Source organism: Musa acuminata, chromosome BXJ2-11 (assembly GCF_036884655.1).
Source record: "Musa acuminata AAA Group cultivar baxijiao chromosome BXJ2-11, Cavendish_Baxijiao_AAA, whole genome shotgun sequence".
Classification (NCBI taxonomy): Eukaryota; Viridiplantae; Streptophyta; class Magnoliopsida; order Zingiberales; family Musaceae; genus Musa; species Musa acuminata.
The window spans coordinates 32072005-32095026 of NC_088348.1; the positions used below are offsets into that span (position 1 = coordinate 32072005).

At 45.0% G+C, this 23022-nt stretch overlaps 4 protein-coding genes across 5 annotated transcripts; 2 read left to right on the forward strand and 2 right to left on the reverse strand.

Moving 5' to 3' along the window:
• Positions 1-383: 383 nt before the first annotated feature.
• Positions 384-3939, forward strand: LOC135626888 (probable anion transporter 2, chloroplastic). Its single transcript, XM_065132691.1, has 8 exons — positions 384-941; positions 1470-1696; positions 1778-2126; positions 2672-2716; positions 2807-2953; positions 3135-3272; positions 3424-3457; positions 3645-3939. The coding sequence occupies exons 1-8, from the start codon at positions 456-458 to the stop codon at positions 3815-3817; spliced, it is 1599 nt and encodes a 532-aa protein (XP_064988763.1). The 5' UTR covers positions 384-455; the 3' UTR covers positions 3818-3939.
• An 886-nt stretch (positions 3940-4825) lies between these two features.
• LOC135626889 (uncharacterized) lies at positions 4826-15289 on the forward strand. 2 transcript variants are annotated; one of them, XM_065132693.1, is made up of 2 exons: positions 4826-5347; positions 14289-15289. In XM_065132693.1, exon 1 carries the CDS (start codon positions 4958-4960, stop codon positions 5288-5290), a length of 333 nt encoding a protein of 110 aa, XP_064988765.1. In that variant the 5' UTR covers positions 4826-4957; the 3' UTR covers positions 5291-5347; positions 14289-15289. The 2 variants fall into 2 exon arrangements, with proteins under 2 accessions (XP_064988765.1, XP_064988764.1); XM_065132692.1 differs by lacking the exon at positions 14289-15289 and adding an exon at positions 5546-6204.
• On the reverse strand, positions 14575-15120 carry LOC135627607 (O-fucosyltransferase 19-like). The gene has a single exon (XM_065133732.1). The coding sequence runs from the start codon at positions 15118-15120 to the stop codon at positions 14575-14577; it is 546 nt and encodes a 181-aa protein (XP_064989804.1).
• On the reverse strand, positions 15145-17188 carry LOC135627608 (O-fucosyltransferase 28-like). The gene is made up of 4 exons (XM_065133733.1): positions 16513-17188; positions 16089-16180; positions 15536-15668; positions 15145-15453 (listed from the first exon to the last, which is right to left on the reverse strand). The coding sequence occupies exons 1-4, from the start codon at positions 16963-16965 to the stop codon at positions 15145-15147; spliced, it is 987 nt and encodes a 328-aa protein (XP_064989805.1). The 5' UTR covers positions 16966-17188.
• Between the last annotated feature and the right edge of the window lie 5834 nt (positions 17189-23022).

A 23022-nucleotide genomic window follows, 5' to 3' on the forward strand; every position in this document is an offset into this window, starting at 1 on the left:
TCCGACGATACTATCCTTCTAACGCACTCGTTCATCGACTCCTTAACTTGGATGATGATCATATCATTCCATACGAAAACCAGCTTTGTTCTTCCGCCGTTGGTTGGTACGGCTCAGCATTAATTGTTGCGGATGATGAAACGAGGTGGACGCGTTCTGTCCTGCCAACTGTCACTCGACACGCTGGCTCTACGACTGCGCTGTTTGTTGGCGCTGCGGTACGCGTCCGTTGTTCTTGAATGCGATTTGTTAGGTAGGTGGGGTGGGTAGGTGCGGCCGAGGCGACCGGTGTGGGGGGCTAATCCTCACCGTCAATTTGACCCGCCTCTTCATCATCGGACCGTCCCGTTCTCCTGCCACCCCCCCCACTATTAAGCGGCGGCTTCTTTTCTGTTCCGAGTTCAACCCATCGGTTCCGCGGTCGCTCCCCGCCCTCTCCTCCTGCCCTCTGCGCCATGGCGGTGGCTTCCCTTACTCCATCGAAATCCTTATGTCGTTCGCATTCCCCGTCTTCTTCGAGGTCCTCACCGGCGTCGATATCGTCTTCCATCGGGTTCTCGGATGGCCGTCGTGGCTCCTGGGCGCGGATCGTCTCCGGGGGCTTGGATTTGGCAGGAAGGAGTCATGCGCCAGCGGAGATGCTTGTCGGTAGCACTTCCAAGGAGGCATCGTCGGGGATAGATGGATGGAGGAGCAGGAGGAGGAGGAGGAGAGGTGGTGTTGGGGCGATCATGTGCAGCGCCGACGGGATCGGGAGTGGGTTGGAGATTGAGCAGCAGCAGGGCCTGGCGGCGGTGGTGATCCCGGAGAGGGCGAAGGTGTTGGCGCTGGTGGCGCTGGTCATGTGCCTCTGCAACGCGGATCGGGTGGTGATGTCGGTCGCGGTGGTCCCCCTCGCCTCCCAGTACGGATGGAGCAGCTCCTTCATGGGAATCGTGCAGGTTCGTTTCCTCGGTCCTCCGCCTCCTCCTCCACCTCCCTCTCCTCTCTTTCTTTCTTTCATTTCATCCGCCATTCACTTACATAATTCGTTCGTCTGTTTCTGAATTAAAAGCGAAATAGAAATGGCTACGCCAATCCTTTTCGGTTTCGATGATCACAATGTTTCGTATCAAAAGCGTTCTCACCTGCCATGCATTTTGGGTTACAACTTAAGTCACGACCGAGTCGCTATTGGCTGATGTGGCTCATCCATAATGTAATGTTATGGTGAGATCAAACACAGTAAGTCAAAGACCTTGAAGCATAGCTATTGACCCCACGAAGCCCTCTGTGGCTGCATTCATGTGAGAGATGACGCCGCCTGAACAGTTTTCTGGGGAGATTCGTGTGGGCTTTGCCGGGGGCGAAACACGAGGAAATCATACGTTTATTAAAGGCCACTTACGCTTGCATCGTCTTTGAGTTTGACCCTCAATTGCTCCCGATATTTCAAGGAGCTCTTCTGACTTTTCTGATGTCTTTGGCAGTCGTCGTTCTTGTGGGGTTATCCGATCTCTAACATCGCCGGAGGAGCACTTGCGGACAGATACGGGAGCAAGCGAGTGATGGCGTGGGGCGTTGTGTTTTGGTCCATCGCCACCTTCCTCACTCCGTGGGCCGCCAGACACTCCACCGCCATGCTCTTGGCGATTCGCGCTCTTTTCGGCCTCGCAGAAGGCGTCGCCATTCCATCCATGAGCACACACTTGTTCCGGTGAACCACCTCTCTGTTTACGCTGACGGAAGCCAACTCCTTGGCATTGTACTGATTGACATGCTTTTGTTTTTGCTACAGATGGTTCCCGTGCAACGAGCGAGCCAGCGCCGTCGGCATTGCCATGGCTGGTTTTCATCTTGGAAACGTGATGAGCCTTCTTGTGTCGCCGATTATATTGTCAAGCGTTGGGATCAATGGCACTTTCGCCTTCTTCGCATCCCTTGGTTTTGTCTGGCTATCAGCGTGGACTGGGAGAATTCCAAACGATCCTCGCGATAGCCCTGACATCAGCCACTCTGAGCTGCAGTTGATTCGAGCTGGGAAGATCGATTCGAAGACGGAGAGTAGCCAACTTCCGCCCCTACGCCACTTGTTCTCAAAGCTACCCGCTTTGGCTGTCGTCCTTGCCAACGTCGCCAACAATTGGGTAAGCTTTTCTTTTTCTTCCCAAAAAGAAAAAAACTATATTAAGTTATATTAACTGAGATAACGAGTATACAGACACTTGTGCCCTGGAGATCGGCGCAATGGGAGAAGGCCAATGGCTAGTCTCCTCTCCAAACAAAAAGATATCCGTTTGACCTCGCATGATTTGTAAGCTAATTAACACTTTGATTAGCCTCTCTAAACTCATGGGAGATTATTATATTAGTAAACGAGTTCATCAGAAACAATGTCTCGCACTAGATTGGTATTAATTCACGGAGGGATAGACTCCTTCAAAATGTAGACTGTAACCTCAGCGTCCAAGTGGATCTAGATTTTCTGCGCCCCATCCCTAGCAGTCTGACTCACTTGTCCACACAGTCTGACTCACTTTTGATGTTAAGGATCCCCTACTGCTGAGTCTTGTCATTTTGACCCTCTATACAATAGTCTAAATCTGACTTCAATCAAGTCCTCATGCATGGAGCTAGCTTCAAAACGTAGAGAAGCAAGCTGCTTCTAACATGATCTCTGTGCGCCTTGCAGGGCTACTTTGTGCTTCTATCATGGATGCCGGTGTATTTTAAGACTGTATGTACCAGAATCCCTTCTTTATTCTGTTATAGTCTTTCTCTGCTTCCTTACTGATTATTTCCGCTCTTGCCTTTTTCCAATTCTTAGGTTTACAATGTGAATCTGAAACAAGCGGCATGGTTCAGCGCTGTTCCCTTTGGAGTGATGGCCTTATCTGGTTACCTTGCAGGAGCTTCTTCAGACCTCATGATCAAATCTGGTTCCAGTATAATACATGTTCGAAAGCTCATGCAGGTTTTACTTCCATTCTAGCTGAAATTGTACTCTGAAACAGACACTCTACTTAATGAAACAGTAAATTTTTTTTTATTGTAATTTCAACATCTACGAGGAACAAAGATAAATATGATCATAATGGCAATAAATATTGTGACGAACTGATTCAAGTATTGCTTTTTCTGTTGCCATGTTGCAGACAATCGGTTTTATTGGGCCAGCGGTGTCATTGTTGTTGTTGAGATATGCCCAAACACCAACATCAGCTGCAGTTCTCATGACCATGGCTCTGAGCTTTAGCGCTTTCAGCCAAGCTGGTTATTTTCTAAACATACAGGTATTCTTGAAACTCTGTTTCAATTACAAATTCTCAACTCAGTATGGTGATTGATCTCCATCTACTTCTGTAGAAGCTTAAATCTGTGAATTTATTTGGTCTATCATGTACTGGCAGCTCATTTGAGCTTTTCTGTTGTGTGTTTACACAGGACATTGCTCCAAAACACGCAGGATTTCTTCTCGGTAATGTCATTAAGTCCAGCACCATCTATTGATTTTTTGAGTGACATAAACATATTGGTTTAAAGTAAAATTGCCTATGCTGTTGAACAACATGGCAGTTCTTAAATCGATGAAGTGAACAAATAACAGGGATTTTTTTTTTCTATTTATACAATCTAATTACCTCTGTGTGGTTGTTGTTGATCAGGGATCACAAATTCTGTTGGCACACTGGCAGCTATAATCAGCACTGTAGGGGCAGGCTTGTTCGTGCAGTGGATGGGATCATTCCAGGCCTTCCTCACACTCACTGCAGCCATCTACTTTGTCATTGCAGTTTTCTACAACCTACATGCAACCGCAGAGCAAGTTTTCTTCTAATTCTTTAATTCTTCCTCTAGTGTTGGAACTGTTGTAGTCATCTTCATAAGCACAATAACAGTAGGTAAATGTAAGTAGAACCAACAAATATGGTTGTAAAATGAAGTTGTCTACTTGGGACATTCCTCGCGAGGTGAGCAAAATTCTTTATACACTACCAGTCCAAACAGCAAATTCCGCAGATAAATTTTGTGTAGAAAGAAAGAAAAGATCAAGTTATGATGGTCCAGAATCAGTGGGTTTTGTGAAGATGTGCAACTGATTATGATTTGAATAATGTGAATAGGAAGCCAAACATGATTTTTGATACTCAATGACACATGTACCGAGAATTAGAGCAGTTAAAAACATGAATATTTTGTTAACTTATTTCCTCTTTTTGTTTTTTTCACTCTAACCTTGTCATAGTTATTACATGTAAAATCCAAGACAGGTGAAAATGCTAGAAGATGTGTATGAATTAAGAGCATAGCTAGTCATTTATCTTTCTCATTTAAATGTCATTAAATGCATTTAAAATCGACCATATAATACTAATTGTAGATGAATCAACAATCTCCAAATTCGATTAGATTACATATTAACAAGGTGAAAATTATACTAAGATACATGACACAAGTAGTTAATGGACCCTATTGACGACGTCATTTTTTATATTTTTACACTTTTCAATAAGAAGCCAAATTATGAAGTCCAAAAAAAATGTTCAACTTATTAAAGATTTAAATTATCGTTATCTGAAGAACATCATAAACAAGAGTTTAAATTCGAAATCATCCTAATTCTATCATTGCTCATTTAGGTCTTCATTCGTGTGTGTTCGTCAGATAGCCGATCCATTTTTTTTGTGTTGTGTCTACTTTTATTAATCACATGTAGGATGTACAACGATAGAAATGTAGATGTGACTTGAAATGACTTTAGATAGATGAATATTAAATTCACAATTTATGATTATTTTACAAAATAATTCTACATTTATCGGTGAGAATTAAAACGAAATTAATAATAATTACCACGTCACCGAATTAAAGACAATGCTCAGCTCCAAGGCCCGATGACGTCTGGTAGAGAGATGAGGGTGGTTCTTTGTTTTTGATTTGTTGGTCGCTCCCGACACCCGAGTACGAGCGAGCGAGCATGAATTGCCGGAGCCTGGAGGAATACTGGGCCTTCTACGTGAGCCAGCACTCGAAGCCGTCCACGCGGCGGTGGCACTTTGGCGGCACCCTTGCCGCCCTCCTCTGTCTCCTCCTCGCCGCCCTCCGCGGCAGCTGGGGCTTCCTTCTCCTCGCCCCGCTTCTCGGCTACGGCCCCGCCTGGTACAGCCACTTCTTCGTCGAGGGCAACCCGCCCGCCGCCTTCGACCGCCCGCTCTGGTCCTTCCTCTGCGACCTCAAGATGTTCGCCCTCATGCTCGCCGGGCGGATGGACCGCGAGATCAAGCGCCTCGGCAAGAGACCCCTCCTCTAGGTCTTCTGATCCCCCATCGGATCACATCACGATCCTCCGCTTCTCTTCTCGTTGTTGGTAAACGATCGACCATCCCATCAATCATTACCTCCCTTTCTCGATTTGTGGCCCGTCTAATTAATTCCTTCTATGATCGCCGCGCACCTGATCATGATGATGATGATGAATAATGGTCTATCTCTGATTCGATTTTGCCATTACTTTCTTCTTGATTCTCCTGCTTTCTGCTCACAATGTTTTTTTATTGCTATTTAGATGATCGGGATGAGTCCAACTGGATAGTATCCTGTTTGAAGCTTGTGATTAGCACAGTACCGTTCGCCTTTATGTTGTTTTAAGTATATTAGATCACACCGCTTAGGAGAGTTGCTTGTTGGAATTGGTATGTTAATTTTGGTAAGAGTAGGGTAGCAGGATTGACGGACGAGGAGACCTGAGGAGGCGTCTGCATCTAGGGCACAATTTTGCTTATTCTTTTATTATTTTGAAGTAAGAACTTTGTGTTTTAGAGAGGAGAAGTTGTTCTTTGTATCAGATGTGTTCATTAATCTTAGTATAAAATTAGTTGCATCTAAGCATGAGAAATTGATGATTGTATTACCAATCAATGGTGCTTTGCCTCTGATGGTAAGCAATGTTCACAGTACTCTTTGATAAAGACCTCTTTGACTTTTTGGTATGCGATGGATTAGAAGCATCCTTTCTGGTTTAGGCATGAAGAAAAATCGACTTTTCACTTATGTTCCATTAATTACCTATGATAATTTATATTTCTTTTATCAGAGGAGATGCTTCGGAGTTTTCTCTTAGTTCATTTAAGTTCTTGTGAGAAGGTTACAGTAGACCTAATCAACAAATATATGACAACTTGTCAATAGATTTCTATAATGAACAACTGAAGTGATTTTTCCTTTTGTCTGCTTTACTAGATCATTCTTTGAGACTTTTACATCTTGTTGTCTCTGACTCTTACATTCATTAGGTTACTCGTCTTATATTAATTGTTCCCGAATCGTCAGTAGAGATGCTTTCTGCTTGTTTTCTCCTGGTACTTCATCCGTGGACAATAATTTTAAATGTTTATGACCACACTAATCTACATGGGCACAGATACAAGAACGTGATGGGCATCCAAATGACTAATTCGGAAGGGAGATTAAATGGAAATGCAGGGTATGTGTGAGAAGATTAATTTATTGAGAAAAAAAATATAACACTTGAATTGTAATGTTGTGAGAATGTGAAATGTTGACATTTATGTTCATAAGAAGCCTTAGACTGATAAAAGATCCAGTTTTTATCTTAGCATGTCGCATTGAGTATTGAAATAGGATAACTAGAGAGTTTGAGAAACAACTGACTCATAGATTAGCGGATACATGTCTGACATGTCTTGTGAGTTTAATCAAAAGAATCCATATGTTAATGGCCTAACAATGTTGTCGTTCGATACAGTCAGGTATTTGTATGTCTTTCAATGTAATCTCGAAATACAATCTTTTTCCAACTCTGATTCAGATTTTGTCTTGGTTAATGTGTTTTACAGGAGTTACTCTCTGTACTAATATAGTTGAGACAATCCTTTTATGGTTATACGATGACGTATTCTTCATTTTTGATTTCATATGCTAACAACGTTTTAGAAGCATCGATTGCAGCCATAATATGAGCGCCATCTGAATTGCTATGGCCTAAACAGTAATGCTGCTGATCATGAATGTTGAGGGTTGATGTTTCGAGTCGATCCACTATTGGTTCTCTGGTTCCTTCCTGTGGTCTGTACTTAATAGTTGCAGAATGCTGTATGGTTAGTCGTGCATCTTGTATAGTTAGTGTGTTTAACGTTATAGACCGTATGCTCGAGATTATATATTAAAAAAGGGTACACTCTGTCACGACCTTAGCTGGAATTGCCTAAGGCGTGAGGCACCCTTGCGGCCAAAGACTCGAAGCTAGCGTGCGTTGCCAAAGTTGCGGGTCACCCGTGCGGCAAAGACGCGAACTTAGCTTGCGTTGCCTAAGTCGCGCTTCGCCCTTGCGATCTTGCTCCGCAAGGATCCGCCACTTTGTAACCTCTCGCAGGTCCCGAAGGACTTGTAAAAGAGAAAGAAAGTTAGATCGAAAGAACGAGCAACGGACAAGTCCCGAAGTCTCACGAAAAGGGAAGCTTTACAAGCAAATCGTCGAACACCTTGTGTGCACAAGAGAAAAGAGGGAGAGGGAGGAAAACAAGGCTTTCAAGGATGAACGAACAGCTGCAAGCCCACAAACAGCCGCTCGCCTGGTCCCAGGCGCAACACCAAGTTCCCGTAAAGGTCACGTGCGAACTTGCGAAAGAGTGTTCAACGCCCGGTATATAACCGAAGCCCCATCCAGCCATGTGCCACCCGGGGGTTCCTGGGTGCTGAGATGGCTGACATTTTGGTGAGCGGAGGCAACACTCCGCTCACCTCCCGCGGCACGCGAAAACGGAGCCGTTTTGGGCTGTTTTGCTCGGTTCGGTGAGCGATCGCTTTTGCAACGCTGCAGCTGGTTCGAACTTACATATTTACAGCAAAATGACCCAAAACCATGAGAAAACATGCTGTCAAGCAACTGTACATGCGGGTGTGAGCAACGAACGGTTCGTTGAACGGAGTTGTTGCGGGTGCGCGACGACCGTTCGTGACATTCTCCCCCACTTAAACTGTCGACGCCCTCGTCGACGCTTGTTGGTAATTGTTGATGACTTCTTCTTCATGTCGCAGGGCGTCTTCAGGCTCCCAACTGGCTTCAGTTCGGGGAAGCTTTCGCCACTTCACCAAGTACTCTGTCTGTTCCGCTCCGCTGGGTAGCTTTATCTTACGATCCGCCAGAATGGTTTCCACTCGCTTCTCGTAGGAGGCTGTGATGGGAGGAAGCCGAGTTGGAACACTTCGAGAAGCGTCTTGCGGATCCGAATGGTAGGCCTTCAGGTTGCTGGCGTGAAGAACGTTGTGAATTTTGAACCACGCCGGCAGCTGCAACTTGTAAGAAACATTGCCTACTCTGCTGATAATTGGGAAGGGCCTTTCATACTTACGCACCAATCCTTTGTGAACTCTGTTCCTGAAGAATTGGAGTGATGCTGGTTGGAGCTTTACCAACACCAAATCGCCAACTTTGAACTCTTGTGGTCGCCTTCCCAAGTCTGCCCACTTCTTCATCCGTTTTGCCGCCTTCTCCAAGTAAGCTCGCGCAATATCGGCATTTCGATGTCACTCCTTTGCGAAATGATAGGCTAATGGACTACTCCCAGTATACCCAATTGCCATAGTGTGCGGAGTCGACGGTTGTTGTCCTGTGATAATTTCGAAGGGGCTCTTGTTGGATGCAGAGCTCCGCTGCAAGTTGTAGGAGAATTGGGCGATGTCCAACAACTTCACCCAATCTCGTTGATTGGCACTCACGTAGTGCCGGAGATACTGCTCCAAGAGCGAATTTATTCTTTCAGTCTGACCATCCGTCTGGGGGTGGAGGCTTGTAGAGAAGTATAACTTTGACCCCAACAATTTGAATAGCTCGGTCCAGAATCGTCCCAGGAACCGAGCATCCCGATCACTAATGATATTGTGTGGGACTCCCCAATACTTCACTACACCCTTCATCATCAGTCTAGCCGCCTCTTCAGCTGAACAATGTAGGGGGGCAGCAATGAAAGTTGCATACTTTGAAAACCGATCGACCACCACGAGTATCGATCCAAGTCCCCCTACAGGTGGCAAACTTGATATGAAGTCTAAGGAAATGCTCTCCCATGGCCTTTCTGGTACGGGCAACGGCTCCAAAAGTCCCACCGGCTTCCGCTGCTCCGCCTTGTCTTGTTGGCAAGTAAGGCATGTTCGAACATACTCCTCCACATCAATCCCCATCTTTGGCCAGTAGAAGGCCCTCTCCACGAGAGCCAACGTTCTGTGAATGCCGGGGTGTCCAGCCCAAAGGGAATCGTGACACTCTTTTAAGAGTTCACGCCTCAAATTGTCCACTCGGGGAACATAAACCCTATTCCCTTTTGTGTAAACAAGTCCCTCCTGGACCCAAAATCGTCGTGCCTTGCCTTCTTTGATGAGCTGCATCAGGATAATTGCCTGGGGATCACTATACAGTCCATCTCTGATTCGGGAAAGGAAGTTGGAGTGTAAGTGACTTGCTTGGCCTCTGCCCTCTAGTTGTGCAGCATTCACGCATTCCACTTTCCGACTCAGCGCATCGGCCACGACATTCGCCTTCCCGGGCTTGTATTCCATTGCCATATCAAATTCAGCCAGGAAGTCCTGCCACCATGCTTGCTTTGGGGAGAGCTTCTTCTGAGTTTGGAAATAACTCAGGGCGATGTTGTCTGTCCTCAGCACAAATCGCGACCCGAGAAGGTAGTGTCGCCAAACTCGTAGACAGTGAATCACTGCTGTCATCTCCTTCTCATGCACTGGATACCGCCTCTCGGTCTCGTTGAGTTTGCGGCTCTCGTAGGCCACCGGATGACCTTCCTGCATGAGTACTCATCCAATAGCGAAGTCCGAAGCATCTGTGTGGACTTCAAAGGGCTCTCCATAGTTTGGCAATTTGAGCACTGGTTCTTCTAGGACAGCAGCTTTCAGGTCTTGGAATGATATCTCACATTTGTCCGACCACTTCCAAGGCTACTCCTTCTTCAGCAACTCCGTCAGTGGGGTTGCCCGCTTCGAATACCCGGCAATGAAGCGTCGATAGTAGTTGACGAAACCAAGGAAGGATCTCAACTCTGGCACCTTCTTTGGAGTTCGCCATTCCGCAACTGCTTGCACCTTCGACTTGTCCATCCGAATGGAGCCATCACCGATTCGATGCCCCAAGAATAGGATCTCAGTTTGAGCAAAGTAGCATTTCTCCCTTTTTACGAACAACGTGTTCTCCCTGAGAACCTTGAAAATCGTCCGAAGGTGCTTGACATGCTCCTCGAGCGTTTGGCTGTAGACGACGATATCGTCCAAGTAGACGACCACGAACTTATCCAAATACTCCTTGAATAGCTGGTTCATGAGAGTACAGAATGTGGCCGGAGCGTTGGTTAAGCCAAAAGACATCACCAAGAACTCAAACGCTCCGTATCTGGTCACACAAGTAGTCTTTGCTTCGTTGCCTTCAGCAATGCGCACCTGCCAATATCCCGACCGAAGGTCGAGTTTTGAGAAATACTTCGCCTTGCCCAATTGATCGAACAAGTCCGCAATGAGCGGGATGGGATACTTGTTCTTCACTGTTACTTTGTTGAGGGCTCGGTAGTCGACGCATAATCGGAGGCTCCCATCTTGTTTCTTCTGGAAGAGAACTGGAGCTCCGAAAGGTGCTTTTGAGCTGCGGATGAGACCACCGCTTAGCAGTTCACCTAACTGCTTTCTGAGTTCTGCCAACTCTGGCGGGGGCATGCGGTAGGGTGGTCTCGCTGGAGGCTTCACTCCTGGCTCCAGCTCGATACTGTGATCCATGCCTCTGCGTGGTGGAAGAGTCTTCGGCAACTCGGGTGGCATAACGTCTTTGAACTCCTTCAGGACGTTCGCCACCACAGCAGGTTCTTGAATGGCCTCTTCGTTGAGTGGCTCTAGCTTCATAGCAGCCACGAATGTCAGTTCGCCCTTTCGCACCCCTTTCTTCAATTGTAACGCCGAAATATGTTGGGGCTCCTTGGTTCCTCTCCGAGAGACGGGAACCACGCAGGGGTCATTGCCACCCATCATACATAAGGAGTTCAAGAACGGCATCGGCACCAACTTCGCCGCGTGCATAAATTCCATTCCAAGAATCACTTGGAAGTCGTCCAGTGGCACGGCCATCATGTTGGTGTTTCCGCTCCAAGTCCCGATTTTGATAGGAACACCCTTCGCCAACCCGGAGATTCGCCTGGCCTCCGAGTTCACCGCTTTCATTCGGCTTGGGCTCTTCTCCAAGATCAACCCAAGTCGTTGTGCTTCACGATCGGCTATGAAGTTGTGGGTAGCGCCCGTGTCCACCATTGCACAGGTCATTTGGCCATTCAGCTTGATGTCTACGTACATCAACTCACCACTTCCTGCTTTCTGTTGCTTTGTCTTGTTGTTCTCCCCCACTTGACCCCTCATAGCGTTCAACAAACGCATTGCTCCCATTCGGGGTCCTTGCGACTCTTCGTCATCGCTGCTGGATTCTGAACTGCTCGAGCTAAGAGCAACAGCTTTGCCCTTGTCCGATCGGGGAGGGTGGATGGAAGCCGTCAAAGCATTGAGTGCCTGTTTCTGTGGGCACTCCCTTACCATGTGCGGTCCTCCGCACAAGAAGCATCCTCCAGGTTTTGAGGCCTTGCCTTTAGGGTTCGGCCCTTTGTGGGAGCTCTTCTTCTTTTGTTCGCCCCCGAGCTCCTTCCCTCGAGAATGTTTTGGAGGGCGATTGCTTGAAGATTGTTTCCTTCTCACCGGGTCTTCAGAGGAAACAAAGTCGGTGAGCCTTTCTGCAGCTGCAATTGCCCCGACCACATCGGTAACATTCCTTCGATTCAGCTCTTGTTGGGCCCATGGTTTCAAACCATCAAGGAAGCTGAACAACTTGTCCTTCTCGGACATGTCCTGTATGTCCAGCATTAGTGCAGAAAATTGCTTCACGTAGTCTCAGATGGTGGTACTTTGGCGGAGTTGTCTCAACTTCCTTCTTGCGACAAACTCTGTGTTCTCCGGTAGGAACTGAGTTCTCAACTCCCGCTTCAAGTCTTCCCATGTGTCGACTCGACACCGACCTTGTTGGATCTCCTCCCAACGAGTTCGCCACCAAAGTTTCGCATCTCCGTTCAGATACATTGTTGCTATAGAAACTTTGGTATCTTCAGAATCGGGCCTCGTAGCTCGGAAGTATTGCTCCATGTCGAACAAAAAGTTCTCGAGCTCTTTGGCATCTCTAGCCCCTCCGTATCCATGGGGCTCAGGTGCCCTCAAGTTTTGTGGCGGTGCAACGCGGGTGTTGCCTCCTCCCGCATTTAGCGTTCTTGTGAGCATAGCCACCTTTGCCGTGAGTTCCGCCACAACATCCTGTAAGTGTAGCACGGAGTCCTTGGTGTCATCAGACAGTTGGTCGACTAGGGCCTCGACCTTGTCGATCCTGGACTCTGCTTCCTCTTGCGAGCTCTCTACCCCAACAAGCCTTTGTTGGCCATGGTAGAGTTCCTCCATGCTCGCTTCCAGAACATCCAGGCGGGTTTCCGCTGTCGTGAGTCTCTCCTTATGACTCTTTTTCCCCGTTAGCGCACCAGATTGCGCTTCCTCCGCTTGCGGAGAGTTGCCAACTTCTCGCTCATCCTGTTCGCTGCCGCGATCCTCGTGAGCGGCTCCAACAGCATGAGAGCGAGTGTGCACATACAGCCCACCTGCGGCTGCTTGGGGCAAGGTTCCGGCTTGCCCCGTCTTGCTTGATTCGCCACGATGCTTTGCCATGGCGAAGTTGCGAAGTTCGTTCGCTGTTCGATCGAAGAGCTTGCCCGCTCTGATACCACAATGTCACGACCTTAGCTGGAATTGCCTAAGGCGTGAGGCACCCTTACGGCCAAAGACTCGAAGCTAGCGTGCGTTGCCAAAGTCGCGGGTCACCCGTGCGGCAAAGACGCGAACTTAGCTTGCGTTGCCTAAGTCGCGCTTCGCCCTTGCGATCTTGCTCCGCAAGGATCCGCCACTTTGTAACCTCTCGCAGGTCCCGAAGGACCTGTAAAAGAGAAAGAAAGTTAGATCGAAAGAACGAGCAACGGACAAGTCCCGAAGTCTCGCGAAAAGGGAAGCTTTACAAGCAAATCGTCGAACACCTTGTGTGCACAAGAGAAAAGAGGGAGAGGGAGGAAAACAAGGCTTTCAAGGATGAACAAACAGTTGCAAGCCCACAAACAGCCGCTCACCTGGTCCCAGGCGCAACACCAAGTTCCCGTAAAGGTCACGTGCGAACTTGCGAAAGAGTGTTCAACGCCCGGTATATAACCGAAGCCCCATCCAGCCATGTGCCACCCGGGGGGTTCCTGGGTGCTGAGATGGCTGACATTTTGATGAGCGGAGGCAGCACTCCGCTCACCTCCCGCGGCACGCGAAAACGGAGCCGTTTTGGGCTGTTTTGCTCGGTTCGGTGAGCGATCGCTTTTGCAACGCTGCAGCTGGTTCGAACTTACATATTTACAGCAAAATGACCCAAAACCATGAGAAAACATGCTGTCAAGCAGCTGTACATGCGGGTGTGAGCGACGAACGGTTCGTTGAACGGAGTTGTTGCGGGTGCGCGACGACCGTTCGTGACAACTCGGTGCACGAGGCTCTCGCGAATGCAGAGTCTGGGGAGGCTCAAGATTATACATTCTGCAGTTCAATTGTTGCTTTGCTACCCTTTGGATAATATGTTATATCAATTACAGTCTGTTCAATTGTTGCTTTGCTACCCTTTGGATAATATGTTATATCAATTACAGTCTGTCTGGGATTTTGAAGTGCCTCATGTTTTAATCAGACCTGCATGCCATTAATTAGTATTCATGTTTTATTACTGGCACCTTTTCATCTCAATTGAGGCTTTGCTTAGTTTCATCATGGAACAGCATGAGAGCTTGTAGCTAAATATTTTGCTTAGTATCCACTTGTGATCCTGCTGGATTTTATTTGATTGCCGTCTTTTCTCTATTATTCAGTCAATTAGAATCATGTTGCTAAATATTGATAACATGCAGAAACTGTGTTTATAATGTCTACAGTGATAAAGGCAGTCCTTTTCAATCCATCAGACTGCAATTACAGAGCCAATTGGTTGCAATCGAATTAATTAGATTACGCAGAAAGAAATCATTCCTCACAAAAGAAAAAACAAAAGCATTGTGATTTGTTTGCTCCTTCTCTAATTCTCTAGGATCATCAGGATTTAATTCAGCCTACTTGCAGCAGATTACAACTACAGTCTGTGAGCAAAATTTGGTAGAGGGTATTTTATACACCTGATCGTTGTTGGATTGCAGGACTCATCTGCTGGCAACTCGAGAGCTTCATCATCTTTACAGTCCGTGAGCTTCTCAGAACTGCCTTCCCTTCCTCCTCCTCCTCCTCCGTCCTACCTGCTTTTGTATTCCTTCGTGCACAAACAACCGGGAAGAGGGTTGGCATAAAAGCACTCCTCGTGTCGTCGTGTTCGATGGACCTTCCTCTCGTACGGCCCCCCGAGCCTGTCGGCGTGATCCCTCTTCACCTGCTGCTGGAACTCCCCCCAGCTTATTCCACCCGAATCCAGCTGATCCATCAGCTTCACTAGCCTCTGCCTGAGAAGACATTTGCTGGTTGAAGACAGCTGCTCGGTGGCGAAATCATGGAGCAGAACGGCATCGCGTACCTGTCCGGGTTGATGGTCTTCCGAAACCCCGCCAACCTTCGATGCCCCTGCACTGCTTTGGCCATGTTGCCGTCGTAGGTGTACACGAACACGTCGCTCCTGAGGGCGACGATGTGGTCGAGGGCGGCAAGTCTGTTCTGGTACATCTGCAGCGGCGCCAATTCCTCGGCGGATGCCAAGCTGCGGTGGGTGTGGATGTTGGGGTACTCTGCTTTCAACGCGCCCATGCTGTTGGCGCCGTAGATTTCTCCGGCCACGATGTAGATGCTGGTGGCGAAAGGGTAGCCCATTGCCTTGAGGAACATGGCGGCTTCGCGCGGTGTCATCGGACACCCTCCTTGGACTCGCTTCTCCCTGCTGTTGATGTCCTTCTCCTTCCAGTGCCTCACGCTGTACCTCATCACTCTCAGCTCTTCCGCCTCCGCCGCAGACAGGTTGTGGCTGCAGCCGGTAAACGACAGCATGTCCTTCTCGTATCTGCAACATCGTCATTCTAAGTTGTGTGTCCGAACGAAGACGAAGACGAAGTCGACGTCGACGTCGACGTAAACGCTGTTTAGAGCTTGCCTTAGATGGAGTGCGATGTAGTGATTGCTGCCATTCCTCAACCTGTCAACAAGTCTCCGTCCTATCCGTTCGATGTCTCGTGTGTATCGAAGTGCTTGGTAGGTGGCACGGCAGCGGAGTCTCTGAATGGAAGGCGGGAGGCCATTGTTCGCGAGGCGCGAGTCGGTGTGCGTGAACTCTATCACCTTGCGCCTGCTCAAAATATTACCAAAGCTTCTGAAGTAGGAAACCTGCAACACGAGCAAGTGTCCTTCAGTGGAAGCAAGGAAGAAGAAGAAGAAGAATTCCCCTACCGGGTAAAGCAAACTTGACCTTAGACCACGAGATGGGAGCTCTCTGAAGCGGCTTGATCTTGGCGTACTGTCGTGGGAGGGAGTCGACCACCACGATGTCACCTTTGAGAGCTTCCTTGAAATGCTTCACATCAAATATGTCTTTGAATTCACTGCAGAGCTCAGCAGGAAAGAATCGTCTGAGACTGTGATGCCAACAAAGAGGCTCCTAAAACCATTCGAGTACCTTGGATCTGTCCAGAATGATTTGTGGTCTAAGAGGGGCACCACGAGCGTTGCGTTCATTAGTTTTGCTATGGCAACCATGTCACTTATCTGCAACTCGAATTTTTTTCTTCTTTTTTTAGTATTAATCTCATAGAATTTAGCTCGAATTTAGAAGAAGAAGAAGAAGAAGAAGAAAGAAGAAGAACACGTACTCCCATTCTCATCTGATTGAGTCCTCCATTAGCATGGACTATTAGATAACCAGCTGTCGCATTACACGTCTCTATAACGAGCATTTCATCGAATGTTATGGATAAAGTTGACCGAGGAAGAATCGTAATTCCAAAATTACAATAGAAAAATACTCGGCATTGCGAAACTTACTGCAGTCACCCTTTGGACGAGATATGCATTGTTCGTAACCATTGTTGTTTGGATTCATCCATATCTCAGGAATCTGTACACAGAACAAAGAAGAACAGCTTCAGAGTCAATGCTAGAAAGTTTATTTATGAGTAATTTCGAAAGGGCTGAGGAACAAATCATACACAAGAATTGAATTATAAGTGGATTAAGATGTTAATAAAATAAATATTTATACAAGAGAGAGTATCTTAAAATCAATGATGCAACGATGGTGATGGTGATGGTGATGGTGATGGCACGACCGAGGCCCTTGGCATTCCATGATCATTACTAACCCAATGCCATCAACTCCGTTGATTGCAGAGAACATAAATGCAAGCATATGTATATGCGTAGGCTGATACGAAAGCAGAATCCGAATACCGGAGGATTTGGCCTTCTCTTTATCCTGGTCGTGTTCTCCAGCGTCCAACTCGACCACTCGTCACGAACGTTGCCGATCTGCACCACCACGTCCTTCCTCTCATGGGAAACACCGACGCGTGCAGTGCCTAAGAGCACGGTGGCAGCCAGGACCAGGAGGAGAACCAGCGGCAGCAGCCTCATCCAGACGTTAATACTCCCCCATCTCCCCCCGCCGCCCTTGCCATGCCTAAGCAGCAGCCTCCGCGAGACGGTACGCTTCAGTGCGCCTATGGGTCCTGCAGCCGGCGCGTGATCGTGATCGTGGGCGTCGGCGTCCTCGTCTTCCTCGTCGTCCGCGACGGTCCTCTCCGGATCAGTGAATTCCGGCAGCCGCCGCCTCGTCGGGCCGGAGACGATGGGGTTGTTGGTGGTTGCGCTCGAGGGAATGGCGCCGGCGGCGATCATCACCATGGCCGGTTGCACCAAGGGGGGTGGCCGGGAGTAGGGATTGCAGGTGGCGAGCGAGGGGTGGAGAAAACCCCGGGAAACTTCACGGTGATCGTTGGCGTCCGGGAACCGTCGCCTCTCTCTCTCTCTCTCTCTCTCTCTCTCTCTCACTGGTTCTGGTTTTGCCGCGAGGGTGGGAGAGGTGTTCCGGAAATAGAGGAGTTGGGACGTGGAGAGGTCAAGAGAAGCGCTCACTCGGGCTCACGTTTCTGCTTCTTCGGCGCGGGTATTGACTACGCCGTCTCGGACTAGGAGATGTAACCTTTAGTCGTGTGTATTAATAGCCAACTCGAATCTTAATTTAGGAATATTTAATACTCACCCCGTCCGCCTATTTATATTAGTTTGTACATTTGCTCGTTATCTTCCGGAAAGAATGAATGAAAGAATATACGATCTTGAAGCATATTTCATACAAAAATTACATCTCCGGCAAAGGGGCGAAAAGTAATATCTGATCACGGCATCCTTTCATAATATAATAAGATCTTTATCGATTAAAATAATTAATATCTCGAGGAAGCATTTTACTCCGGATTTATAAGCTACTCGCATCCTTCTCTTTAGAAGTTTTGAAAATCATCATCCGTGGGCTACTTCATTGTGACTATGGAGCCAATACAACCCTCACTATATCCCTTAAGGCTTAGCAATATACTGAACTTATTGCACCATTCAACATCCTATAAACATATCCTTCCCATACCGAAGAGAAAGTTTTAATTTTTCATGGTGTCTTAGGATGACCATAGATATTTCATCATCCGCATATAAGCCCTTATATGAGTACCGAATTCTTTGAGTTAATAATTTTCCTTACTTCTGTGAGCTTTGGTCGTTGAGTAATCCATCCCACTTTATACTATCTAACCCTTTACCAAGCACCCCCGCTTACCTTGAGCACCATCAAGTTTGGTTGTCAACGTTGAGTCATAACTCGAACTCAGCCATCCCAACTTTTGTGCCCAATGCATTCTTCTCAGCTTCCTTGTCCTCATGGTTTCTTTGGCGTGAAAGGTTGACCATTCCTCTAAATGCCAAGATTGGATGTTCGCTCCCCTGAGCGACTCATTTCCTTATATCTCAATGCCTATTTCCCCCAAATGGTTGCGTGTATTGGCTACCCTCAACACAGCTCCATTAGGTCCTTTAAGTTTGCATGCCAATTATTTCTATATGTGCTTGTCTGGCTCTGATATCACTATCACGGACTTAGCTGGTTTTGCCTAAATCACACGACCCCCTTGTGTGTCTGTTCGTAAAGGGCTAATCTCCTCGAAACCTTCTATGGTCCTTTAAGTACATGCAAAAGAGAAAACGGGTTGGAAAAAACATTTTACTCATGATTTATAAGCAACCATTTTAACAAGCATTTTATAGGCAATGCAAATTATAAATATAGACTTCACAAGCTCTAAACGGTTGTACAACAAAGGGTCCAAGATAGTCCACTATAGATCGATATCCTTACAAGTGCCCACGTAACATAACATTCATTTACAAGCCTAAAATGACCACAAAAGCCAACTAAAATATGATTGTCAAGCCTACTGTTAGCCCTCTATATGCTTATGCTGTGCAACGCACGAATAAAATTAAAAGACAGACATACATACACATTATATTGAATACTCTATTTATAACTTTGTCCATAACACTACACTTTCACCATAGTAGATTTATATTAGTGTGTGTCAAGTTTTCTAACTTATACACATCGAGCACATTTGATTATACTTCATCTTAGTAGATATATCTTGATGATAAACCTATTAAATGAATTGAACATCGTGTTCTGAACCCTCTAACATGTGCCCCGGAGCATGTCTTGGGGAGGAGGGGACAAATAGTAGGGAACATATTGAAGATTAAGCACCATACAACACTTGTTTCCAAATGGAGGCTGGAATGTAAAAAAAATATCTCAGTCACTTACCACATGTCCACTCCCATGGACAATAGTTAAAGGGAGGTGGTTCGGGTCTGTCTCCCCCTTGTCGCCCATGTGGACAATGTTGAATCCCGGATTTTCATGATGAAATCAATTGATGAGTTTATAGACTAATAAACATTTAATATAAGTGACGTAGGAGAAACTTTGATCATGGACTTGAATTATCGAAAGGCAAATCGTTGAAGTAGGAAAATCAAATTGTGAGTCGGAGAGCATCGTATCAAAGATTGGATGTTGGGTTGAAGGATGAGTCGATGTGCTGGAGGATGGATTTCGTGTCATAAGTTTGAGCATTAGGCCAGAAGGATTAGGTATTGCACCAAGAAGATTGAATGTTGTAGAAGATCAATATACCAATAGATCGGGCAATACGCCGAAGGAAATGATGATGCACTGAATGTTCGGATGAAGTGCCGAATGAATAGATAACATGTCAGACAACATGCTCAAGGCTTCATGATTATAATTAAAGTTATTATATCTTGATCGAAGTTATTCAAAACCAACGTCTGAACTATGCCAACTTAATTAAGAGCCCATTAGACTTGAACCAAGGTCGAATTGGGCCTTGGAAGGCCAATTCAGTGACCTAGGGTTAGGCTGGGTGATGGCACCGCTAGGCTCAAGTGGTGGTATCGCTTGACAACTGGAAAGTACTGTTTATGCTTTTTCAAGAACCTCGACGGTAGTACTACCCAGTAGCATGGTAGTACCACCCAAGCTGGTAATGGTACCACTAGAGCCTAGATTCCCAAGCTCTATTCGATGGTAGTATCACTCGACGCCGACAGTAATACTGCTAGTATCTCGAAAACTCATGGATTTAAATTTTTGGCTCTATTTTTGAAGCTATTTGGGGTCTATAAATATCTCACTCATGCTTGCTTGGTATAAGCATAAAAACTTATGAATTGAAGTGTATAAACTCTATTGAGTCTCTTCCTCATTAAGTTTAGAGGTTATATTAGGAGGTGCATGATTTCTTTTGTAAAAGAGAGATGTAAATATTCTCTCTTGAAAAGAAAAAAAAGTTGTAACAAGAGTAGTTGATCTTCACCCATTAAAAAGAAGATTGGTAGTGAAAGTCAATTACCTTGAGAGAAGAGGAATCGAGCGTGGACGTAGGTCGGGACGACCGAACCATTATAAATTTGGTTTATATTTTTTTATACTTTTCTTTACTATTACTAACTGATTTAGTTGTTTACTATCTTTACTCATATTTTAAGTTAAATATATTTCTAATACGTATTTTTCTATCAAAATGTTTTAAATCGAAACTTTATTTTGAAAATACTAATTCACCCCCTCCCCGCTTCTTAGTGCCTTTACGATCCTAACAGACAAAATACCAAAGAAGGATGCTAAGGTAGTTGCAAGCTGTCTCTTCTACATATAATGTACAAGAGTTAACCCCTAGTGCTATGCCGAGTGACTCTCCTTTTAAGAAAAACTCATACCCGAGAAAGGACTTCAGACTAAATTGAATATCAGAGGGATTATATCGGGAAACTTCTTCCAACATCAATCTTAGTGCAGACGATGCCTCGGAAGCTTAGCCCCCCTCCTCGACAGCACCTCGGAGCCACTCCAGATCTACTTGGGAGCCACTAAGAATACTCTTGTACCTTTAGGTTTGGACCACATCGGATTGACTCGAACATCGACAACAATATGCTCTAAGAGTATTGATCACCACGACATAAAATAAAATTAATTTTTAAATCTAAGTAAATAGTCTATAGATTATTTTTATAAATAAATAGTTTGAATGATTACCTTCTTCACACCCAAAGTTCTATATTACAAGTTCTATATTACGACTCACAGTATTAATTATACAGTAATTTAAATAGTTTTTAGAAATTATCCTTATTCTTATAAATTAATATTAAAAAAATCGTCCAACACTCATTAGAAATTTAGTCAAAAGTTTGTTAAATAGATTAGCCAATCAAATCATTTCTTGATATTCTAATTTCTAGTAATTAGTTAGCCGAACTCATACACTTAAAACATCCTTACATTAGTTTCTTAAAATTTCACTATCTAGTCTTAGCAATTTAATCTACTATGCTTCTCTTGTTTCATTTTTCATAACAATTATCTTTATCATCAATCTATATTCACGGAACATAAATTTATAATTCTTATATATAATTCTTATGCCTTCTATTAACTTCATGATTTTTTTTACTACTTGATCGTTCGAATCTTTTATAATATAATCTTTTTACTTTGGATTCTCGAACAATAATATCTAAATCAAAATTTTCTTTTGATTTAATCATTGAAAACACCATGAAGGCTGATAAATAACATTGAAGGATACAAATACTTATAATATTAAAAATATCTTCTCCTAAAACAAATTTTAAATCTGTTTACATTTATAATATTATTTTTAGGATCCTTATATATTGTAATACCTATACTATCCTTTTATAATATAATCTTTTTTACTTTGAATTTTTGAATGACATCATCTAAATCGAAATTCTTTTTTGATTTGATCATTCCTTCACACGAGGGACATAACCATTTATTACATTAAAAATATCTTCTCCTAAAATAAATTTTAATATTATAATTGTGTCTCTAAAATATTGTCACATTTATAGTGTTGTTCTTAACATCCTTAATTATAGTAATATATATACTATTTCTCTTTTAACTTTTTTTAATATACTAAAATTTAAATCCAACATTATCAATCATGTCTAACTTTAGTAAGAATATTATTAGCTTTATAAAAAAATATTCTGTTAAAATAATTATGTTTTAAAAGGGTGTGCTAATATTACAAGTCATTTCTTTACGAATTACGACTTAGGATACTAAGATTCGAACAATAAAAATAATTCCTCTTTCCACCGTATCGATGAGAGTTGTATGCAAACACAATGCAGTCCTTGGGTAATAGTTTTGTACAAATACTTGACTCTATATTCTTGCCTCCAAGTTAGGGTTAGCACGTAGAAGGATGTAACATATCCTCGACTTCCCACCACCATCCTACCAAACAAACAAATTAGGATAACTACTCAAAACATGCTACAATCTCATGGGTGTAAATTAAAAATAAATAAAATCTATAAGATTTGTCTAACCTTAATGTTGTTATCTTGGTGCCATTGATCGGAGAGTCAACACAATCCAATTTTATTCTGAAGGCGCAAACAAGTCCACACAAATTATGTGGGTATGATTTGAGCAGAAAGCTAGGGTGATAGGTGGACTCTTGAAGTGTTGTTGGCTCACGGTGATTGACCTGCGATCATCCCAAGGAGCACCTTGGCCTTGTTTGGAAGCACTCTGTATCGTTTCGAGGTGCTCCTTAGATGCACCAGGGTCCTGCATAAGCGATCAGAATCGAGAGATATCCCGATCAAACTTTTTTTATGCTTAAGTTAGTAGAGTAATTAGAGAGGGTTTAGTATGGCTCATAAGAATTTAGGTTGAGCTTGCTTGCTCCATCTGGTTTCGGGGGCTAACTTTTATACCTGATTCATTAGTGGACTAAGGCCAACCGTTCTTCTTCCCTTGAGTCTCTTGTATCTTTAGGGGCTCATTTACATCAACGATCAGTGAATATATCTTCTTAACGATTGCGTTAGGAAAGGATGATTGAGGGCCCATCATTTATCACGGTATGAGCTTGCCTGAAATGGACAAGATATGGGGCTTGGTGTCAAGCGCCCGAAGAGAAAGGCTGGGCCACACCGTCTAGGATTAATGCTCTATGTGATTAAGTGCTCGAGTCCTTCCAAAATCATGGCCAAGAGCGACAGGTCAATGGCATCCGAGGACATGATTAAGGGAGAGGCTGAGAAGATGGGCTTGGTTGTCATGCATTGATTGTCAACTTGTACGATTTCATTAGGGATCGTGCTTCGGTCAATGGACATGTGAGGGGGCGGCACAAGCTCTTACGCACATGTTGACTCTAAATGGCGGCTCACGATTGGGCAAGTCAGCGATGCAATGCTCGTATTATCGCTTTCTCTATTACTTAGAATACTATCCAAAAAACACGATCGGTATACATTGCGGTTGGAATATTAAAT

Coding starts and splice junctions, on each gene's coding strand:
- LOC135627607 (XM_065133732.1), bottom strand. CDS start 15,120: ATGCTGTCGTTTACCGGCTGCAGCCACAACCTGTCTGCGGCGGAGGCG.
- LOC135627608 (XM_065133733.1), bottom strand. CDS start 16,965: ATGGTGATGATCGCCGCCGGCGCCATTCCCTCGAGCGCAACCACCAAC. Junction 16,181..16,512: donor AGAGAAGGCCAAATCCTCCG/GTATTCGGATTC, acceptor TTCTGTGTACAG/ATTCCTGAGATATGGATGAA. Junction 15,454..15,535: donor CTCCCATCTCGTGGTCTAAG/GTCAAGTTTGCT, acceptor CTCGTGTTGCAG/GTTTCCTACTTCAGAAGCTT.
- LOC135626888 (XM_065132691.1), top strand. CDS start 456: ATGGCGGTGGCTTCCCTTACTCCATCGAAATCCTTATGTCGTTCGCAT. Junction 942..1,469: donor CCTTCATGGGAATCGTGCAG/GTTCGTTTCCTC, acceptor TGTCTTTGGCAG/TCGTCGTTCTTGTGGGGTTA. Junction 3,273..3,423: donor GTTATTTTCTAAACATACAG/GTATTCTTGAAA, acceptor GTGTTTACACAG/GACATTGCTCCAAAACACGC.
- LOC135626889 (XM_065132693.1), top strand. CDS start 4,958: ATGAATTGCCGGAGCCTGGAGGAATACTGGGCCTTCTACGTGAGCCAG.